This window comes from Pagrus major, chromosome 4 (assembly GCF_040436345.1).
Source record: "Pagrus major chromosome 4, Pma_NU_1.0".
NCBI classification, from domain to species: domain Eukaryota; kingdom Metazoa; phylum Chordata; class Actinopteri; order Spariformes; family Sparidae; genus Pagrus; species Pagrus major.
Genome location: NC_133218.1, coordinates 25271876 through 25294458, shown reverse-complemented (window position 1 = coordinate 25294458; position 22583 = coordinate 25271876). Strand labels below are relative to the sequence as shown.

Genomic DNA, 22583 nt, shown 5'->3' with positions numbered 1-22583 from the left:
ATAAGCAACTATACATGGTATAATAATAGTCAATTTTCATGCCACATTTATTTTGAAAAGGGTATACTGCTGCAACCCCTTACTCTACTGTTGGGTAGTTTAAGGGCAGCAGCTGACTCAATAATAAAAATTGTGTAGCTCTAGTTTCTGAAATGTGATTTATCATTGAAACTGAATTTAATGTAATGAAACTGAAAGCAGTTGCTGCCTGGAAATTGGGAAGCTGGTCAGAAAACCAGCATCTGTAACTAATGGCGTGCAACCATACTTGTGGCTCAAAGACTGTCTGTAGAAACATAAACAGTAGATGGTTAGAAAAGGGCAGAGACGCTTGGGCTGTCATCAATCAAACAGTAAGCTGAGCTCAGACAGAGCATGGTGCTGGTGTTTAGTGCTGCTGCACGAACAACAAGAGAGGTCAAGTTACTCATAGCAAGAAGGCTGGAGCCCAGATCCAGCACAGGTTTAATATTATTACACTTCAACACATAGGGGTAAGTGAATAATAAAAGTACATTTACGTTATTTCTGAGGTACTTTACCCAAGTATTTCCATTTTTATATTTCACTACATTTCAAAGGTGTGGGAGCTACAAATGTTGACCTCTATCTTACCAATTTTCTTTTTCCCATTTTACTTACTTCTGTGTCCTTGCTATTGATATTTATTAAGTCATCTTCAAAGATCCTTCACAACCACACAGGGGTTTTCAATTATTCTAGCTAATTAAACTCCTGCACAGATGGCAGCTAGTTTGAGAAATGTTGGGAGTTTTAACAGCAGACGTTTTGACAAATCATAGCAGGAAAAACAGAGCAACAATAAATAACTGTGTTCCATTTAAGTGTTACACCTCCAAGGTCCTTGTACCCAGCATGCCGGCTGATTGTCATACGACTTACTGGAGCCATCATTAATGCTGTAAGTTACCTGTGATTTTCCCTGCTCATCAAACTTCATGAAATAAAAGAATGATAAATGTGTACGATGTCTGACTCTAGCATTTATCAGGTTTGTTAAAACACCTCTGTGGGCAATTCATTGGTGAATCTCGAAAAAAAAATCTTCTCTTCTCAGGTCGCAATTTTTTTTCACTATATATCAGTATGCCTAACTACTTCACAGCAGACATTTTGATTTTTCAAAGCAAGAAAAGGACAAGAAGAAAAATGTCTGCTGTGAAAACGTCTATTGAGGCACCTAGCACACTGATCCAATACTAAAACATGGAAACACTACATTCTGTTGATTCTCATGGACAGCAGAGACTACAAATCAGCCCAGTCTTTTATTTCCTGAAAAAATAAAAAAATATCGGTGTCTAATTCCGTGGACGATCAACGCAGTGCAGACATTGCTCGGCTTCATCTGTTTATAATTCCCCACCAAATGCAGCTGGTGCCTTTATTTGTACTTTTTTGCCCCTGCCCCTCAAACAACCTGAGTACACCACTGTTGGTACCCAGTGCTGTATTTTTTTATTTTCCGCAAAGTTTTTAGTGATTCTCAAAAAAAATAAATAAATAAAGGGTCCCAGCTGTATGACAGCGTAGGGTGCAGTGAATAGTTAACAAATGCCAACAAGTTAGCTACTTACCAAAACTCCAGAGTCTCTTATGCTGATATCAAAGAAACACTGACTCCCAGATACCGATGTACTTAAAAATGTTTATTAGTTTTAAAAAGTCTTTAAAAATGAGTATCAACAAGCACTTCCTCTTTAAAAGCACTTGCTAAAATGCAAAAAAAAAAAAAAGAAAGAAAAAGAAAATCGTCTGTACACCGAGCACAGCAACACAACAGTGGAGGGCAGTTCTACAGCTCTGAACCACTTTGAACAAGAGGAAGGGTAAAGGCTTAATGTAACACAAGGTCAGTGCTAACCAAATAAATGCAAATGTTTTCACAGACACAGTAAAGAGAAACATCTAAACTGAGAGAACAGATTCAAAAACTGAATATAAATAAGAAAGGTTTGTCTAAATTAAATTATGCTGATGAGATTATCTACTACAGTGATATAATCTGCTTTGACAGAAATTTTAATATATCATGACATTAGTATTACACCATATAAATATGGATTCTCTCATTCCCACATTTTAAAACGTGTGCAAATATTTTCTGGGATAATTTTCTGCCAAAATCCAGTTCTTATTCATTATTAACCGAATATCACGTTGCAGAAAAGAACTGCATATGATACGTGATAATATGCTATGACACTTAAAAAGTAGGCTAAAAAACCTCATAACAGTGCAAGTCAGATTAGTGTGAGTTCACAAGGTTATATGGTTTGCAAGGTTACACCTTCTGTACAAACAACACACTCTGAATAAATAGTAAAACCAAAACACACTGAACAACAGGCCACACCTCTAATCTGTACAACAAATAATGTCAGTGTGACCAATAATACAAACACACTCAGGGATCTAATGCTAACACAGAATGAACACATTACAGTGTTTTTTGCCCCCATAAAAAGATTATTTTCCTTTTGCATTTACAAAAGCATCAACAATAGTAAACAAAGAAATCCTTGATGTCCTGATTTTATAAAGACAGGACTTCCAGTGCTGCAAACGTCACAAATATTTTACTTAATTCTCATTTTATCATTCATATTATTTGTTATGGCTATGTCCATCACACAGTAGATTGATCTCAGTGCATGTTATTACAGGTTATATTAAAAGTCTTTGGTATGGACATAAGGCTCAGAAACCAAAACCCTTTACACGCAGATCATACTCGGTGTAAAACAAGACTTTCACATTTGATCAGTTGATTAGCTGTTATATCTCAGGGTGTGCAGTGAAAAATACTCCTCCGTCATCTAAAGCTGAACAGTGCATTTATGTAAAGAAATACAAGTATTACAGATTGTCAGTGCAGTATCATGAGTGCTACAGTAGGAACCAAAACTATTACGTCCATTTTGTCATTTTTAAATGAAAACCTTCATCTTCAACTCAAAGGAGTAATTTGCACACAATACAATAATGCATTATTATTATTTTTTTACCATCTCAAAATTCTTCTTTTATACAAGATTCATTCTTTAAAAGTGCAAAAACCTCCCATTCTAGGGGGTTACTGTAGTTCTTCGGTAAATGGTTTCTTTTATACATTTTATCCCCTTTTTCCAACCAGTGGTTCTTTCCTATTTGCCTGTTTGATGGGCACCTTACATTTTGTACGTACTACGATGCCTGGTGTGACATAACTACCATATCAATGCCATATAAATACTCAATACATAATTAAAGCTTATTTATGGACCCTAACCCATTATAGGACAGAGGTCATTCTTCTTGGCTCGAGGTGTCTTCAATGTTATTATTTTGTTCCTTATAGTGTATTGCTGATATTTCTTAAAATATCTATGGATCTATGGATGGACACATTTTTGCAAAAGGTGGCTTGTCAAACAAAACAATGTGCAAAATAAGTCAAATCATACTATTGATATCAATATCTTCATGTTGTCAGAGCCCTGCTTTTATTGCACTGATAATTTTGTAGATTTGATATTGATCTGATCGTTTGATAGACATGAGAGGTTGACTTGGCTCTTTAAATTTATTGGCTCTCCACTACATTTATTTGATCAATTTAGTTACTAGTTACTTTGCAGATTCAGATTAAGTGCTTATAAGCTATTAATTGTGACGTGTTACCAATCAGATACTGTTGTAGGCAGGACATTGTGTGAGAGGATGCTGCACCAGAGCTAAAGTCGCACATTTTGAATTAGTAAAATTAAAAATATTAACAGATACTCTTCCTGCACTCAATCAACGTGAACATCAGTGATGAGAGATCATAAGAATATTAAATGGCTGAATTTGATTCTATGTTTTTGTCACTAAATGATATTTCTGTAAACTGTCTTGTTGATAATATTTTTTTCAGACACCAGACGGACAGTTAAAGCTCTGACAAAGATAACCTGTGATGCTTCCAGTTTTTACATTGCACACAAATGTTTCATTTATGACATATAATTAGTTCAGCAGTAAATATATTTTGCGCCTTATCCTTCAGTTAGATAAGGCTTGCAGTTACCAATATCTAGACACAATGATATAAAGAAATCTTGTTGTTGCAAAATGCTTATTAATATTAATCTTGTTTCATTCATTTCCACATATCTATAAATGAAGAAAGCCATGGCTCTGTTATCATTTTTGACTGAAATATCAAACAAAGCATTTAAAAAAAGCAGGATTAGGATGGGGTCTTTTTTGCTCAGTAACCTTTGTTTACTTGTTGGAAATGCTCTTGATCACACAACGTGAGGTGATGTTCTCTGATTAAAGGGAAATGACCAGCATTTTAATCAGAGTGTTGCAGCATCATAGCAGTTCAGCCTGGCACTTAAACTGGACAAACCTCAAAGTGTCCAGTGTTGCATTATAAAATGTAAATGCCTGAAAATAAATAAAACAAACCACAGATTTAACATGTTCAACATGTTAAATAAAAAAAATATTCTCAACCCATCAACCCAACAGTCGGATGATCTTTGTTTTCCAGCCAGTCGAGGCCACTTGAATGTGCCGCCTCACTGGTAATCTGCTGAAACAGCACATCATTCGCCAGCTCCTCCTCTGCAGCAGTGTTTTGATATTGCCCTTGCTGCTGGTTGGGGTCAAACAGAAGGTTTGTGTCCAGTGCGTTAAGGTCATTGATGCTGCTGGAGAGCTCTGATGTCATTCTGATTTCACAGGGGAAATCTGCCCCACCTGTAGTCAGCTCCGACACCTGTTCCATGAGCTGGTTGCCAGCAGTAAGGCTGTTGTCTGTCAGGAGGTCTTTCACAGTGCGGCTGAAGTCCAACTGCTGGTGCTGCTGCAGCTCTTCTTGATGCTGCTGTGAACTCAAAGACAACAGCATAGACTGGGCATGATGTCCACGCTGCTCTCCAGAGGCTCGGCTGTCACCTGCTGAGAGAATCATTTGTTCGTTAATAGCATTTTCCATGAGGTAATTTGGCCTCTGCAACTTGCTGGTGGAGTCGGAGGTCATCAGGCTGAGCTGGTTGTCGCTGTAGGAGAGGTTGGGGTCAGACTCGAGGACCTGGGTGAGGTTCATACGTGCAGTGTAGCTGGAGGGTAAATTATTGATGCCCAGACCCCGCACAGTGTCATCCTGGTCCCCATCCAGCTTGTTCAGAAGGACATTGGTGATGTTTTTGCCGTTGCATTGTTGGCTTGGCGTGGGCAGGACCTCAGTTTGCATCATGACGTTAAGAGGCACAGAATGGCTCCTCTGAGCCATGCTGCTCACCCCGAGATTTGTCTGGCCGTTTGCAAAGATGTTTAACACCTCGGGCGTCACAGGCGAGTTGAAAGGTGACACTACTGATCGAGGGATATAGGGAAGGTTTCCTGTGTTCAGATTCCTCTGATGCACAGCGGGGCTTACGCTGCGACATCGAGAAGTTAGAGCAGGCGAGTTGGTGGTTTTGTTATCCAGAGGGGCAGGCACAGCAAAACCCTCCTGCTTGGCCATGCTAGCTATCTGCTGCTGCACAGGCGAGATAGGAGTCAAGCGGCCAAAATGGCTGTCGTGGTGGCGTGCATGAGGGACAGCGAAGGCGTGAGGCTTTTGAAAATGATCACCTATGAGGCCTTGATAGCTGGGGAGGATTCCCATTCCACTGTTTGACTTGTTCAAGCTCCCACTGCTGCTGCTGTTGTAGCTGTTGTTCATCCACTCCAGCCGAGTCTTGTCGGGATGGGTGGCCATTGGTCTCTGCATGGGCTTGACAGGGCTGCTGGAGACGGTGCTGCCGTCATGGAAACCAGTGATGCTGGAGTTGATGGGTGTAAATGCGAACGGGTTTCTGCACTCCACTGGGCTGGGAGGCACATTGCTGCTGCAGTTGGAGAGTGGAGTACCAACTGGGGTGTGACGACTGCTTCCCAGCGCACTGTCCACTGGGGTTGTAGAGGCAATGCGGGAGCAGGGGCTCTCTCCGGTGAGACCTTGGGATCCTCCCATCATTTCTGATGTGGGTGTAGGAGTGGGTGTCGGTGTTGGAGTGTGGATCGGGTTGCTGTGGCTGTTTGCGGCATTATAGAAAGCAGTCATGGTCTGATTAGTGGACGTTACATTATCTGGCATCAGCGCCTGTTGGCCTTGCAGCGTGACACAGCCTCCGAACTCCTGCATGTTGTTGAGTTTCATCTGCTCCTCCATCTGCACCAGCTCTTCCACAATGCTGTCCTGAGTCACATCATCATCAAAGGGAAAGTAGTCTGTATCCGTCTGCATAGGGAGCTGGCTCGACGATGAAGCTTGATCAAAAAACTCCAAGGATTCAGTTGCCAGGTTGGACTGAGTGTAGGTCTGCTGTTGAGCTCCTTCCAGGCTCCCCGTGGTTGAACTCCTCACATCACTCACACCTGAATGTTGTTGGAGGCCAGGGTTATTATGCACATTAGCCATTGTGTGCCCCTGGTGTTGCTGTATTAATGCGTGACTGACCGAGGTGCCAGTTTCCACAACAGTGGAGGTATTTTTCCTCTGCATTGAGCCCTGTGTTTTGGCAACAGAGTAGAAGCCACTGGCTCTGAAAGAGGAAGTGCAGAGGGCATGGACTTGAGTGGACGAGTTCATTTTCATCTCTACCTCCCTAGACACTGGTGCACTTTCAGGTCTAGTAGGAGCTCCTGGTCTTTGGATGTTGCCAACCACATTTCTAATCCCATATCCAAGCCCAGCAGCTCCCTCTACTGACTGCTGGGGCATAAATACCCTTTTGACTGGCGAAAAGTCAGGACTGAGGCTTGAGCGTTTCCTGAGGCTCTTAGTGGACAGGAAACCTTCCTTTGCTGATGTTACACTGCTGCCCTCCCCACATGAAGGTGTTCTGATGGTGTTCAGTAAAGAAACAGCACTTGTATTCTGATTGCAGGGAGTTAAGTGCAAAGTGCTTGTATTATCAACGCTATTATTGCTGCTTTCAGTGGCTGCCACAGTGTTAGTGCTTGAGCAGGACCTTCCACTGCAATTAGTGCTGGGTGTTTCCTCCAAAGTCAGGAAGCCTCTCGTCTGAGGTATGGGCACACTGGCAGCCCTCTGTACGGCCCCTCCAGCCCTGTTTGTCATTGCTCCTTCAGTCAAAATCAGACTACTAGGATTTTGCATTTGGCTGTTTTTATGTATAGCTTCAACTTCCATTTCAACATCGATGTTAGGGGTGTTAGCAGCCTGCATCGGCCTGGCCACCGGGGCCAGAATGGGGACTGCAGAAGTGCTCCTCATGCTTTGATTGCAGCTGACGTCTTCTGCTACTGCGGAGCTGCTGATGCCTGCAGAAGCCGGCCGCAGAGAGGAAGTGGTGGTATTGCTGCCGGTGGGTGCAAGCGATATGGCTGTCATCTTGACCAAGCTGACTGGACTGACATGACATGTAGTCATCACAGTCTTAATGGGGTTGTTGCCGATGATCATGGTGGAGGGCGAGCGCAAAGTGATGGCAGTCGCAGCCGAAGGTTTGGGCAGAATTTGCGCATATCGCTGCCGAGCAGTGCGTTCTCCCATGGGACTGGTTAGAATATTTTGTGGGGTTTTGGGGCTCTGTTTCACTGCCTGAACTGGCTGGGTCAACATTTGGAAGTTAAGAGGCAGCATTTTGTTTTCTACTGTTCCCATTGGACTGGGCGACATCAGCTGCCTGCTTCTCTGTACCTGCAGAGAGTAAAGAAACAAGTGAGCTTTAGACAACACTCAGAAGGTTTCTGACAACATATTTCTACCTGTCGATTCTCAAACTGTAATGTTAAAGTTTGTATCCGAAATGTAATGTTCTGATTTTATATAATTCGACTCTCATTACCTGTGAGGAAAGTACTGCTTACTGTTGCACAGTTTTGTTGCCGTACATAAATTTGTGAAAATGAGGCAGGACCTGTATTATTTTCAGGACAGGTTTAGCTATTCAGGAATATCATTCTTTGTCATCTGACAGGTACTAGAATTATGTTAGGATGCAATGCAACATAAAAATAAAATTGAAATTTGAACTGCATCAAGATGTACATAAATATAAATGCATGTTATGAATAGACCCCGAAAGTGACATGATATTGTTGATATAATAGTGTTCTGCATCTGCGTAGTGCTGCAGCAAAATAAAGTCTCCACAATGGCTACAGCTAAATAAATGTGTGTGTTTTCTAAAAATGGCAGCATTAAACTCATATCTGAAGAAAGATACTCAAGCACACTCACATGTATTGTCATTTTTATGAAACACAAGGGTTTAAAAAACTATAATATACTATTTTAACACACTTAGAGTCCTGCTTTCTCACCGTGATGGGGCTTGGGACCGCTGCGACCACAATGCCGATGGTTGTCTGAGGAGATGGAGGAGTGGGGCTGGCACAAGGCACACCGTCATCAGCCCTCCTAGTTTGTCCCTCTCCAGGTGAAGGTGAGTGCAGCTTCTGCTCTTGTTGTTTCCTCTGGATCTTCCTCTGGAGCTGCTGCTTCGCATCGACAGAAGGTGAGGACAGGGTGGTCACATGAGGCTGGAAGGAGTGAGCCTCAGCGGTGGGGACGAATGCTGAGACCGACTGTGGAGTGTTCACCTCTGAAGAAGGGAAACGGGGATTTAGATGCATAGCACTGTTATTGGTCAAAAGTAATGACCTCATCATCATAATGTGTAAATATGTTAATATAAGCTTGAGTTACATGTACAAAAAGGTTTGATCATTAGACAACACCTTAACCTATATTTACTTGTTTATTTTTTTTGTCCACATTAGCTACATACAGCTGTCCTTATGAAAACAAACTGGAATTAAAGTGCAGTAACAGGTAGCTGCCACTAGATGCCAATATCGACCAGTTTTTAGACAGGAGGCATGAAGCTGATGTAAACCGTCTCTTACCTGTTGCTGTGCCGGTTGTAATAGTGAGCGCTGCCAAAGACTTGTTGCTGATGTAATGGCTGTCAATTAGGAAGCGAGCCAAGTCTTCCACGTCATCAAACTGTCGTTTCAAAACCTTCTGGGCCCACTCGCACACCAGATCACAGGCTGCAAACCGCACGTCCTCCTGTATGCTGCTCAGCTGGCCCGCTGACTCTAAGACATCACACTGGAGCTGCACACAAGAGAAAAGCAGTTAAATATGTGATACACTGCATGACAGGACAGGGACACTAATGGAGTCAGAATACAAGTTTAAGATTATTCTGAGATATTAATAAGGCATTGCTTACTCCGTCGCCTGTTTTAAGCAGATCCAGAGTGGGTAAAGATGGCATGTGAACAAAGGGCCTCTTCCTTAGTCCACTATAGCAATATGTAAGCTGGTGTTAAGATCAAAAACTCCAAACTGATTCCAGAAAACAAACATATGCTGGTATTATACCATATATACACCACTTTGGGGTGATAATTACCTTGTCAACTAGTCAATAATAAATGTCAATACATGTAATGACATCTAAAACTATTAGCCTAGCACATGTATAACATTTAGTTGAAGTCACTGATGCATGACAGAAAAAGCACCTGGTACTTTCTGCAAAAATCAAAATGTGTCAGTACTTTTTATTGCACATTGTATCTTAGTTCAAGCCCCTCGAATAAGGCTTTAATTAGAGAGCAGTTGTCTAAATACATCAATTTTTAAGTTGCAATCTATGTTGAAATGCTTATGTCTGATAGGATTAATGGTCCAGGTTCTGCTTTTAAATTTGCAGTCATTTGTAGACATAGGGTCTCAAATGACTGACAATCCAGTTCTTTTTTGGGATCTTTTTGATTACTTGACTTATTGTATTAATTAAAATAAATCCTTTAGTCCTCGGACAGTTTGCTAATATGAGTTCAAAGCAAAACTCCTTCAACAAGCAATTTTAAGTAACATAATAACGCATCAAATGAATTACTTTTTTAATTAACATGAATGACAGAAAGTCATTAATACGAACCAAGTTTTGCACAAAAAAAAAGGGAAAAAAGTTCCCTTTTTCATGAAGGTCAAGATCACAGTGACTCCCCCGAGGGGCCTCTGTATTATGCCTCTGCTTCAGAGGCAGAGGGGGACTTTATTTCATTTCACATCTATATTTAGAGAGCTTATGAACTGCAACAGCAGATGGTCTGAGACCAGAGACAGAGGCCAGACTGTTACAACCCATTCCAGTCAAGGATATTTAGATTTCCCTCTCATGCCAAGTCGACGCGCCTTCATGTTCGGGAAGACATTTTTCATCATTTTTCCAAAGTCTGCAGCACTCAGTGGGTGGTAGTTCAGATTGTCACAGAAGCTCCTGAAAGACATTACGAAATAAATGTTAGTAAGAATGGAGAATTTGAATGTGAGGTGATATCATGAGTCCAGGTCTGCAGGTTTTCCTCGCCACTGTTGCCAAGTGCTTGCTCATGGGGGGAACTGTTGGGTCTCTTTGAATTAAGTAATTAAAGAGTGTGGTCTAGACCTGCTCTAAAAGTGTCATGAGAAAACTTTCGTTGGGAATTTGCCCTATATAAATAAAATTGATTTGATATGATAAAAGCCTTTAAAGTTTAATTTTTATCTACTCTAAAATTCAATGTGACTTTTTCATAACGATGTGCTGATATCTGTCAGATCAATTAAAGCTGCACTAATAAACATTTTCATATTAACAATTGATTGAATGACTTGTATTATGCCAATCATCGATCATAGTGATATGAACCATATTATCAACATATTATGACTCTGCAGAGTTTTAGCATCTTTCGGCTTATTTGTTTTGGTTTTATGGCCCATCATTTTAATGTTTTAAAAGTCTTTGCTGACGAATTTGCTATATCAACTTTATAAGGTGATGTCAATGTGGCGTTTACAGCCTCCTGTGCTGCCCTCAAGTTGCCAAATCAGTTAGTGCAGATTTAAAGGTTTAATATGTAAAGTTAAAGGCTCATTTATGCAATACAACCACCAGAGAATGCGCTCAGAGTGAAATCGGGCTCACACGGACCTCCACTTTGCATCACCATCGTCCAGTCTCTTCCCATCTGTTGTGTGGTAACTGTTTGTCTCTGTGCCGAAGTTACATCATACAGATGTTTAAAACTTCTCACCAACTCAAATGACCTCTCCTCAAAAAGTTCTGCTATTTTTAAAACATCTTTTCATGTCTTGTTTGAATTATTGGCTACACTGCTACACTAGCCTGCATGACTACTGCAGTTACTGCTCCGTTCTTCTGTATCCTTTCAAAAAACGTGCAGATATGAGCATAAATGAGCCTTAAGTATGAAGAATTGGATTGTATTGAGGTTGATTCTGCTTCATCCAAAGTCCCATCTAAAATAGTTATCTATCCAGAGTATGAACCATATAGACACATGGATGTATGTAACATAAATTATAGTCATTGCAGAGCAGGACTTGTGTTAACTGATGACATTTGTCTTGGTGAAACATCTACATTGAGCCTTCTGACATAGATTCTTTCCGTTTGTTTGTCAGGTACAGTTGAGTTTCAGCTCTGAACTCTGGTTCAGTGCAGGTTCAGAGCACCCAAATGGCTTAATAGTGTGTGTGTGTAGGTGTTAATCTTCAAATGTTTCCTTTGTGCTATTTTAAACTAAAAGGTGTGTTTTTTTCAAACAAATGATCAAACACAGAGTAAAAGCATGTGGCAGGAAAATATGTGAATATCAGCTACCTTAAATGTAAAATAAAACAACTCCTTAAGAAAGACTTTACTAAAGATTGTGACACATACAACTGATTTATTGTACAAAACAAAATGTTTTCGTAGTTTTAAAGCGGTGCACATTGTGTCTCTTTAAAGCCTTTTCACCTGTCGGTCCTAAAGGCGCCAATATTTCTGGAGGGCACTGTATTTCTGATCTGGTAGAGTTAAAAAGACAGTTACATAATACTGTCAGAGCATTTCAATGGCTGTCTCAGACTTTCCATTCTAATATTACCGACACATGCTGCTCTCTGTGATTCCCATGCCTGCAGAGTCTATTTATACTGACGCTTTAGCCGCCGGCAATTCAGAGGAGAAAGAATCTCAAACATTAGAAGCTGTTATCTATTCAAAGGGTGAAAACCAGCGATAAATATTCAAATAAATAGTCAAGCCTACAGTTAAGTAATAAAAAAAAGTTTGATTTATTCCCTGTTATATATGATCTTCATGTGTTTAATAATAGACTAACAACAAAGCCTCAGCTTGAAATTGGTATGTTATTTTAGTGACAGAAACATTATTCTCATTTCAGAAAATGTAACATGTAGCTTTCGAGAACTTTCTGATTATACCTACTTGTATTCATCATAGACCTCCTGTTTGGGGAGAGAGGTCTCTGGGTATTCCTCTAAGTGATTGCGGATCCAGCTGAACGCATGCATCTGCTGTGTGCGGCTCGATGACAGGGCGCTCTGGTCACTGAGAAAAGATTATTTATCATCACTGATTGATCAACAAATGACACAGCAAAAGAAACAACACCTTAACTGACTCAAGTCAGTGTAACCTCAGTCCTGAGATGTGACCAAAGCTAATTTAAGATCTGTGTGTATATATAATTTCACATGATAAACATTTTTTTAACACAATAGTGAACCGAAATGTAAGCCACTATCAATGACTGATCATTTAAGGCATTTTCTGTTTCATAAATATTTCATTAACTGGTCATTGTCCTGTAAAGACTGTCAGAGAGCAGGTGTAGTCTTACCTTTTATCAGTGTTACTGCTCGGACCAGAAGGCAACTTAAGGTAGAGGTAGAGTTTTTCGATGTCTGAGAACTTCTCCACATCTTGCTGTAGAAATAAAAAGAGGTGTTTTAATATTTGTCCTTCCTGTTTATCAGCACAAACTAGGATTTAAAAGTATAGCTCATCCTGTTGCACAGGGGAGCAAACACAGCAAAAGAGGGAGTGATTCTTGGGGAGTTCACAAAAGTAAACAGGACTGATTGTTAAGTTATTCATGTTTTTAGCTGCACTGCACAACTTTGTCAATCTGCGGGTTGGTTTCCCCGCCACTGTCTCACAATATCTCAATTATTGTTTGCACCAACATTCATGGTTTCCAACTGTCTTTGGTGATACTCTGACTTTTCCTCTTGAGCCACAAGCAGGCTCATGTTTGTGTGTTTGTGCTGGATGGACTACCATGAACTCTGGTAAAGTGTAGTGGGAAAATACTGCACATTTGGAGTTCACAAGAAATTACCATGTCACTCACAAGATAATCTGACTCACAGCATGTAGACTGTTGGTGTAAAGCCTGCCATTGGGCGCCTACTTCAGGCGGCAGTCTCCTCCCTTCCGCTATCTGCATGTTGGCACTTTTCCCGGCTCTACGTTAAACAACAACACCAACAACCTCCGAGCTAGCAATCTACACACTGATATCAGCAAGTCACGCTGACCTGATTGCCAATGGTGCTAACCTAAACAAACCAGCAGCTGGTATCTTTTCTTTTGTGGGTATTCAGCCATTTTAATGCCACGGCTCAACGCCCCACATGCAAAAAAAGTTCCCCCAGCACTATTTTGTCGGGGCACCGTCGCTGCATTCTGGATTTAGTTTTGCCCAAGATGACTCAGATTAGTTAAATAAATTACAAACAAGCCAGAGACTTTCTCCCCCTATTCCAGAGAATCCAGACCTTAACATCTTACCTTTAACAGTAAAAGAGTGAACTTTGATCCTGGCCAATTCTCAGTACACATGTGACTGTAGTAGCAAACATACAGAGGCTTCTCCAAGACAATAACTCAAATAAATGTTGCCTTTACAAACATACAACCAGCAGCCAGAGGACATGAACCAACATACCAATACTTTGGTACATTAAACATAACACATACTCTGGATCATGTCTACACATGATGATTTTTGCATTGTCACCTCTCCCTCTCATTCATTCATACCCAACACATACGATACACGACAAACTAAACCTCCTCAGCACGGCCCTCTGAGCTACAAACAGTCTTCAGCTCTTCTCACTACGTTCTTCAAAGGTGAAAAGGAAACATGAGAGCGTGAAGAGGGAGCAGTTTAAATGCTGCCAGTTTAGATGGCAGCAACACCAAGCAGTACTCTAACCCAGCAGGAGTGAATTCAGTAACATATACAGTGCCAATTAAAAGAGGATTCACCCACATTGTAAGTATTTTTTTGCAACATTGAATCGAAGTAGATTTAAGGAGACATTTTTTGTAAAAGACTTTGAAGAGACCTTTGTAAAAGGTCTCTTCAAACGTTCTATACTATAGGAAGTGAGATTCCCATGTTTTTTTCTTGGTTCTATATGAATGAAAGTATCAACGAGTATTATAAACCTGTATTCAGAAACTGTGCCTTTAAACGAGCTGCCAGGACTTCTGTGAAGTTGTGATGTCACAACTATACAGTCATTGCCCTCTGTCACTCCCCCAGCTATACAGAAACACTGTACGAGCTGATGTGGAAACACAGTGGGCGGTGCCTCCTCAGGCCTGTGAGAGCTGACCAATCAGAGCAGACTGGGCTTTTTGGGAGGGGGGCCTTAAAGAGACAGGAGCTAAAATGGAGCATTCAGACAGAGGGTGAAGCGAGGTGCTGCAGCAATGGACAGTATCAGAAAAACCACATGTTTTTTCAACATTTAAAGCATGTAAACATTTTGTAGGAGACACTTAAAACTTACTGACACTTATTGACACTTAAACTAACTGCAAAAAGGAAATATAAATTGAGTCTTTCACATGAATGAACATGAATCATCACCGGTTGAGCCAATTGGTTTTAGTAGTCGTAGTCATGAAGATGAAGCAACTCTCTAAGCAACTCCACAAAAAGGAGTACTACTTCATGTGTGAGGAGAATTGAGGGTTAAAGAGGAAGCAGCACGAAAGCTGATGAACTGACACAAATAAGGTCACTTGAGTCAGTGTCAGTCGGTTCAGAAGAGTTCAAGTTGAAAATTAAACATACCAGGAGGCTTTGAATAAATGTTTAATGGAATAAAAAAGACAGTATCTCTGGTTCTGCTGCATCGACTTATTAAGAAATGTGAAGAGTATGGCACAGCTGAAATCTGCCTGGAGCTGGCTGTCTTCAAAGCTGAGCGTGCAAGAAGGAGACCAGTGAGGGAAGCCACCAAGAGACCTCTGAAGGGGTTAAAAGCTTTAGAGGCAGCGAATACAACTGTTGGACATCTCTGCTATAGTTTGCCAGGAGGCACGTTGGAGACTCTGAAATCAGCTGGAAGAATCTTCTGTAGTCTGACAAGACCAAAATTGAGCTTTCCTCCCGTCAGAGCCACACAACGCACATAAAAAACGTTTTACTCTAAATTTAAGCCCATAGCAGTGCAGAGCTATGAAACATAACACTGCATTTGTACACACATTAACATGTGCACACATACAGTGTATGTGCTGCAGACAGACACTAAGGGACAGACAGGCTTCTGTAGAACAGAACAGCCTGTAAGATGAACTCGAATCAGCTCTTGTTAACCCTCGTCTCAGGACAGCTTGCTGCATGGTGACTGTACAGGCACGTCTACACTATGCCAACACATGTCTACACTCAAATACACTCACATATATGTGTATATATGTTCTCCCTTCTAATTGGCTCCTAAAAATAAACTTTATTCTGTGGCTCTCCTCTGATTAACTTCTTTGTTGTTGGGCGACCACAGTTCACCCAACGCTGAGGATAACAGACACTGAGCAGCATCAGCCATGAAGAATACATGTACATACACATAATTCTTACAAATAAGCGCTTACATTTTTAAACTGGGAAAAAACGTTGTGCATTTTCTATTATCTGTGGGCTGCATTTTTAAAAGCCATCCTGATAAAACCTTCCTGTGTATCATTCAGAGGACACCGTTGGCCTTTTCCGTGTGACTCACTTCCTGCTCTGTTGACTTGGACTGTCAATGTCTGTAAGTTACTGTGTCATCAGCTCTGCACAGTGAACTCCTTCCCCCCTTCAACTCACTTTACCTTGAAACAAAGATGTTACCAGCGTTCAAACACATACACACTGTGTTTTGATAGTTAATGTGAATCTTTGTGTACTATGAAGTAGACCATCTCTGACACAAGATGAAGTGTTTTGTCACATAGGGCATTGGTTTTGAATTTGTTCCACTGCTGTAGCCCTGCAGAACTACAGCCAGTCTATTACACCACCAGTTGACAAAGTATCAGCCAATTTTTTAGCTCATCAGGTGTAATTTCAGTGCATATGTTGGCTGATAAGTAGCCAGTAAAAAATAACTGTTGTACAGAAATGCCAAACATACATCTGAGGTCAGCATTGCATTGTTTGTCCAAAAGAGGGCACTGACAACTTCATTATTTAATAATGAAATTTAAAGGAATAGTTAAACATTTTGGGATATCCTTTTTGTGTGTTCATGTGGCGTTGGAATATTTGGAAAAACTTTTTTTTGGACATGAAAAATTCATGTGAATGCCCCCTCAATTTGGAACAACAACTACTTCTAGACTCGGAAAGTCGGAGAGAATTATGGTACACCAGTTGCTGAGTTGACGTCATATGATGCTGAAACATGGCGGACGAAAGTAAACATTGGGTTGGTGGTAAGAAATGTTTATCAAGGTCATGTACTGCAGATCAAGTTTTGGCTCACATGTCATCCGTTATATGGAATTTTAGGTTGTAACTGTCAGCTTAAACGATCGAAGCGATATGCAAAACAACTTCTTCTTGACATCTATATTGCTCTCACATTCCAACTTGACGCACTTAAACACACTAAGGTTGGAAAAACGACTTCCCAAGTTGGGAAGTGGGCGCATCCGAGGAGCACGTGAATGCAGCATTATTTGCTTTCTTGCAGAGAATGATGGTCAAAATACAAAAACATCCAGCTGCATCCTGGCTACCACAGACAATAGCGTATTTGACCTGTTCATGAGGCTGCTCAAAGGTTAATCCTTTGTTGCCAACATTAATAGCGGCTCACTGCGGCCCGCTGCACATCAGCATCTCTTGTGCCCGAATACACCGCTCCATCCCACAGATTTTACATTATGCTGATATCCGCTGTAAAAAAAAATTATGTCTACAGGCTCAGGGATAGTTTTACAAATCTAAAACTTTCATAGCTAAAAAATCAAAATACAGTCATAATTGAGCCAGTCCAATCAGCCAGTAGTTCAGTACAGTTGTCTGGTCTCAGATGCGCCCTCTATAGGTTGATCTAAAATGCTGCTGCAAACAGATTTACTTTTTTCTTTTTTTAATTATGCACGGAAGGAAATCAAACCATCAGGAAACACTAGTGTTTCAGCTCTACATGCTAGAACAAAAAAATAAATCACAAACAATACTTTCACAGATAATAGTTAAATAAAAATGTTTCATTAAAAGCACAATTTATAGGTGAAAAAGACATTAAGAATACTCACCAGAATGTTTTCCACTTTTGATTGAACAGATTTGCTGCAAAATAGAGAGATAGAATAAATTAGTATGAAGCTGCTGTAACATGATGAGTGCTTGTGTCTAAAGTGTATTTATTTATAAAGCAGAGGTATGTTTGGTATGAGACGACCCTCCCTTCAGCATCTCTCAGGTCATGTATCCCACCACCAGGAACACATGTTGTCATATGTAAAAAGAGAGAGACAGAGACAGACACTGTGGTAACATTGTGTCTGACAGAAAGACAGTGAATTATATACAGTCACTCCAGAAATCTACTACACTTTAATGTTGTAGGAAGAATGTGATACAAATGGGATATTTCACCCTTTGCTCGTGGGGTTTTTAGCCATTATGTAAACATATTTTAAGAAAGGAAAAAAACTAGTGTTACCAATTGTTTTATTGTGATTCTCTGACACACATTATATAGTCATCCTCAAACTGTAGATTCTGTAAACATGCAGAGTTCAGTCAAAATATGCACAGCAAATTAATTTATGCTTAAAGCTCTATACCAGGAGTTCTGGTTCAAGTTTTGATGACTGAGTGCCAATTTAGAGAGCGAGGAAAACCCACGAACTTGTCGTAGAATTTGTGATTAGTCTCATGATGGCGTTTAACATTAAATTTCTGTTTGAGGCAGACCACTTTATCTGTCCCCTGAGGTCAGCTGAAGTAAGAGTTGATCCATTTTCCCTGAAACTTCAATTTTCTCATGTAGGCTTTTCCGTCTCACTTCCACAGTAAACTGACGAGACGACCACCTAAACAAAGTGCTAACATTGTTGACAGACATAAACCTTGTGACACAAGGTGCCACTAGGTGCCATGCAACAGAAATCTTACTACAACCTGCCCATTGTCTGTATAATACAAGGTATAATACTTGGTATACTTCAGTGCCTGAAACCTTTGTTCTTTCTTGTGGCCACCAGGGGGTGACTTGACTGGTTGCAAAAAAAGTCTGATTCTATGTAAGCTTATAAGAAAATTACCCTACTTCTCACTTGATTTATTACCTCAGTATGCAGTTTCCTAATAAGTTTATGATCTCAATAGCTAGATATAAGTCTTCTTTAATACAACTTGCTTTTTTAAAAAAAAGCAGGGTATGTTTTTTTAGAGGCATGGCTTCCTAGTGATTGACAAGTCGAAAATGGCAGATTCATGTCATTTTGTACACCATATCCAATATCCTGCCTCCATTATGAACGTGTCTTTGCCTACTCTAATGTGTTTGATAACCACATTTTAAGGAATCAACCGCTTGTTAAGGGGCACAATTTGACGAATGAGCAGAGTAGTATATTAAATGTGGACTGCTGAAAGTGAAAGTATTGAAATGGAATGATGAAAATATAATCTCTGAGAACCACTACCACAGCACCACCCCTCTATAATGATAACAACAAACGAATCATCAGAGTCAAACCAGCTACACGAACAACATCTCCATGTCTAACTCCTAATCTGCAGACAGGCCAGGTTGTTGTTTACTGCGAGGCAGAAGGTAAGTCTCATTTAAAGACTCTGGGCAGGTCAGAATCAGCGGACGCTTTAAGCCACGACGAGAACAGTTCACTTTAATTCACTGTTACTGGGTGGCCAAGGATATTGTCTGCGCTGAAAGGCCGCCATTAAGCTGTTTGTGAGGCAGATTTGGCAGCTAGACTGAATGACACCTGAGACCTAGATTAGAAAAAGGACTAAAGAACTGATACAAGAGATCCTTCAAATCACATTACGTATGATATCCAGGTGTAAGTCAGCCTCCGATTGGGTGGCTTAAGTACAAACCAGAAGCCCAGTAACACTTAAGACTATTACTCCAAATGAAGACACAGTGGCGGTGTAGTTACAGACAATATTGCTGAACTTGCAAGATGGTCTCCTTCTACCATGAGCCACTCAGCAGCAGAAGGTCAATATTTATGCTCTAATCCTCTTTAAGGTGAATGATTTAGAGACAAACATTCAATATCCCAGCACGTTATTGACCTCAGCAGAGTGACATGTTTCTGTTGAGTTTTTTTTCCTGCAGACATTTAAACTCTGAACTGTTGTGCTTTCTTGTAGTTCAGCCTTTCGACATGTTATTTTCCTTCACACTCAGAAATAAAAGGGTATTTCCAGTCAGAACACGGCCTTAAATAACCACATCCACAGACAGCATACACTCGTATCAATTGTTAAGAAAATAGCTATTTTTTCTTGTCCAAGCAATTTTAACCCTCTTTACACACTCTATGTATTGATTCTGTGATTGTTTTTTCACTCACACATTAGGTTTTGATTCAGTGTTTTTGATTTTGTTCTGTGAAATCCCACAGGCTTCAGTCCTGCTTCTTTCAAACTGTAATTTTATACTCCACAGCCACTCACAGTCTTGTGATTCTGTCTGGCTTATTTTTTGGAAATAGTTATTTGTAGCCTAAAACTGGGCAAAGCCGTCAGAGTTGAGGGAGCACCTTTAATTAAAGTAGTGTGAAAATCATTTGAATAATTTAAATAAAGGTCATACTCATGTCTGGTACGTGTGAGCAGTTTTCAAAAACACATCTTGGTGATTACATTACATTAGTGCTGCAAGAGTTAAGCATTCAACATTTTATGAGTTTTCTGCATAATGAAACTGAGTGATGTCAAGTTAAATTCACCCACTGCAGCAGGACATACAGTATATACTGTAGCTGTTGGTTTCAGCATGCCGTTAGTGTTTTGATGATGAAAATAGGGAGCGGAGACATAACTGAGTAAAAATACAGTCAGACAGACGGACAGACAGAATATAGATTGCTACTGCGAGAATGCCTTTCACCAATCAGTAAACAAGCAAGAGACGGTGAGGTAGGTTTGAGTTTTACTTAAAGGTCCTATTTGTAAGATCATCAAATGCTGATGCTTTGGGACGGCGGCCAAACAGAACTACAATCCCAAAGCGTCAGCATTTGACGAGTTGGGGGTGAGACTCAAAAATCTACTTTTCTTCCAAATATAACTACAAGTCCTGCATTCAAATGATTTTCTTGCTCAGAACTATGCAAGAAGAATGACCCAGTAAGATTTAGATTACCTTACACAACAATAACACAGTGTACTTACTGATACATTAATGTGTAAGTAGCATTTTCAACTGCTTACGTATTAGCATATTTTATAAGATGATCAGAATATGACTATTGCTGTCAAATATATGCTGTGTAGTTAATCGAAACAACATTTTCTGGGGAGATGTGCAGTAAAAAGGAGTAAAGAAGGATCAGACTGAGACAAGCTGCATACAAATACATCAACATTGTACTGTACATGAGTAAATCCACTCCAGCATGCTGAGGCTGACCCTAAAACAATGTGCGAACAAGTGTACTCTGACTCCTGATCAACAGATTTTGATCATAAGACAGTCTTTTTAGTTTAGTTTCGTCAGCATTAACAACCAGCCCAAACAGACAGCTACTCCGACATATATTAAAAATACAGTTCAGTTTTAAGAAGGCTGACACGTCTGACCATGTGCTTCACCACTATAGTCCTCCCCTAAAGCTGAACAACAGATAGTCAGACTGAACTGTACATTTACACACAAAAATTTTCTGTGTGCATGTTAACAAAACGTTTACATTCCCACAGAGTCAGCCAGTTCTTCATCATTAAATCAAGTGTTGATGCTCTGAAACTACATATTCATAACTACTGACAGTGGTGGAATGTGACTTAATACATTTACTCCAGTATTGTACTTTAGTACAACTTTGAGGTTGTTGTTGGTGAGGACTTCAACTTAATGCTACTATTACTCTACTGCATTTCCACTTACATTTATCTGACCTATATCTTTATATCCTTATTATACTAATTACTAGTATTACTCTACTTCTTACTACAGATTCATATTTTACATATAAACATACTGTATAATCAGCTTATAAAATATGAACCACTGTTACAGATAAAAGTCACTTGTCAGTATAAAAAGTTCTTGAGCAGCTCAAACATTAAAATGCTGCTTGCAAATCATGAATAAACATCCAATTTAACTAAATACTGTGTGATAATATAACATACAATGCATAATGAGGAATTTTACTTTTAATAACTCATGCATACTTTGCTAATATACATCTGAACTTTCACTTTAGTGACATTTTGTATGCAGTGATGTGCTAACATTATGGTGGTGCTTCTTTTGCTGATGTAACACAGTGGTGAGAGGAGACTCAGTACATTTACTCAAGTACTGTGCTTCACTTACTTCACTAATAAGAGTATTTGACTCTTCTGCCACTTTATACTTTTCTCCCAATTTACTCCAAGGGGAAATATTGTAGTTTTTACTCCACAACATTTATTTGACAGCTAAATTTACTTTAGCAGATTACTATTTTACATATAAAACATATAATCATCTTGTAAAATATGATGCAATGACTAAACTTCCCAGCAGCATATAGGTGAAACTGGTTCCAACTCCAGCAACTATAACAGTATGGTACCTAGACATTAATACATCAGTAATAACATAATAATAACAGTATATATTGCTAATATCACAAGGGCTCAACCAGGACTGTTTACTTTTCATATAAGTACATTTTACTGATAATACTTGTCTACTTTTACCTGTAATTAAGTATTTTTACACTATGGTATTGCTACTTTTAGTGGGTGAAAAGGCTCAGTCATTTCCCCCAACAGCACCAACCCATGCTCAGCAGTATGTGGACAGACAGCTCCTCACCAGATGGAGTTCTTGATCCTGAGCTGCAGAGCACTGGCCTCAGCTCCCTGCAGCCCGGGGAGCAGGCCGGGCAGGGTCCTCGCCCCGCGGTCCGGCTGCTGCTGGGGGTCCTCCTCGGCCATCACGCTGGGCCTCGGGACGGCTCTGGACAGGACTGGACTGGACAGGAGGCGTGGTCGGGTGTGCTCTGCCCGGCAGAGTTAAGCAACATGGACCGGTGGACGTCGCGATGCTAACGGGACAGCAGCGCGCCCTGTTGTTGTTGTTGTTGCCACCCTGTCCTCCTCCGACATCGCTCGCTTCAGGTCCGCACACTTGGTGAATTAAAGAGGCTGTGCAGCACAACTACGTGTCGCTGTCAAACTCTAGGTGATGCATGGATATAAAT

At 40.3% G+C, this 22583-nt stretch overlaps 1 protein-coding gene across 1 annotated transcript; it reads right to left on the bottom strand.

The window, feature by feature from the left end:
- Positions 1-1651: 1651 nt before the first annotated feature.
- Positions 1652-22420, bottom strand: LOC140994230 (DNA-binding protein RFX7-like). Its single transcript, XM_073463796.1, has 9 exons — positions 22196-22420; positions 17439-17472; positions 12724-12809; positions 12309-12431; positions 10191-10307; positions 9249-9333; positions 8917-9130; positions 8332-8612; positions 1652-7705 (listed from the first exon to the last, which is right to left on the bottom strand). Exons 1-9 carry the CDS (start codon positions 22315-22317, stop codon positions 4502-4504), a joined length of 4266 nt encoding a protein of 1421 aa, XP_073319897.1. The 5' UTR covers positions 22318-22420; the 3' UTR covers positions 1652-4501.
- Between the last annotated feature and the right edge of the window lie 163 nt (positions 22421-22583).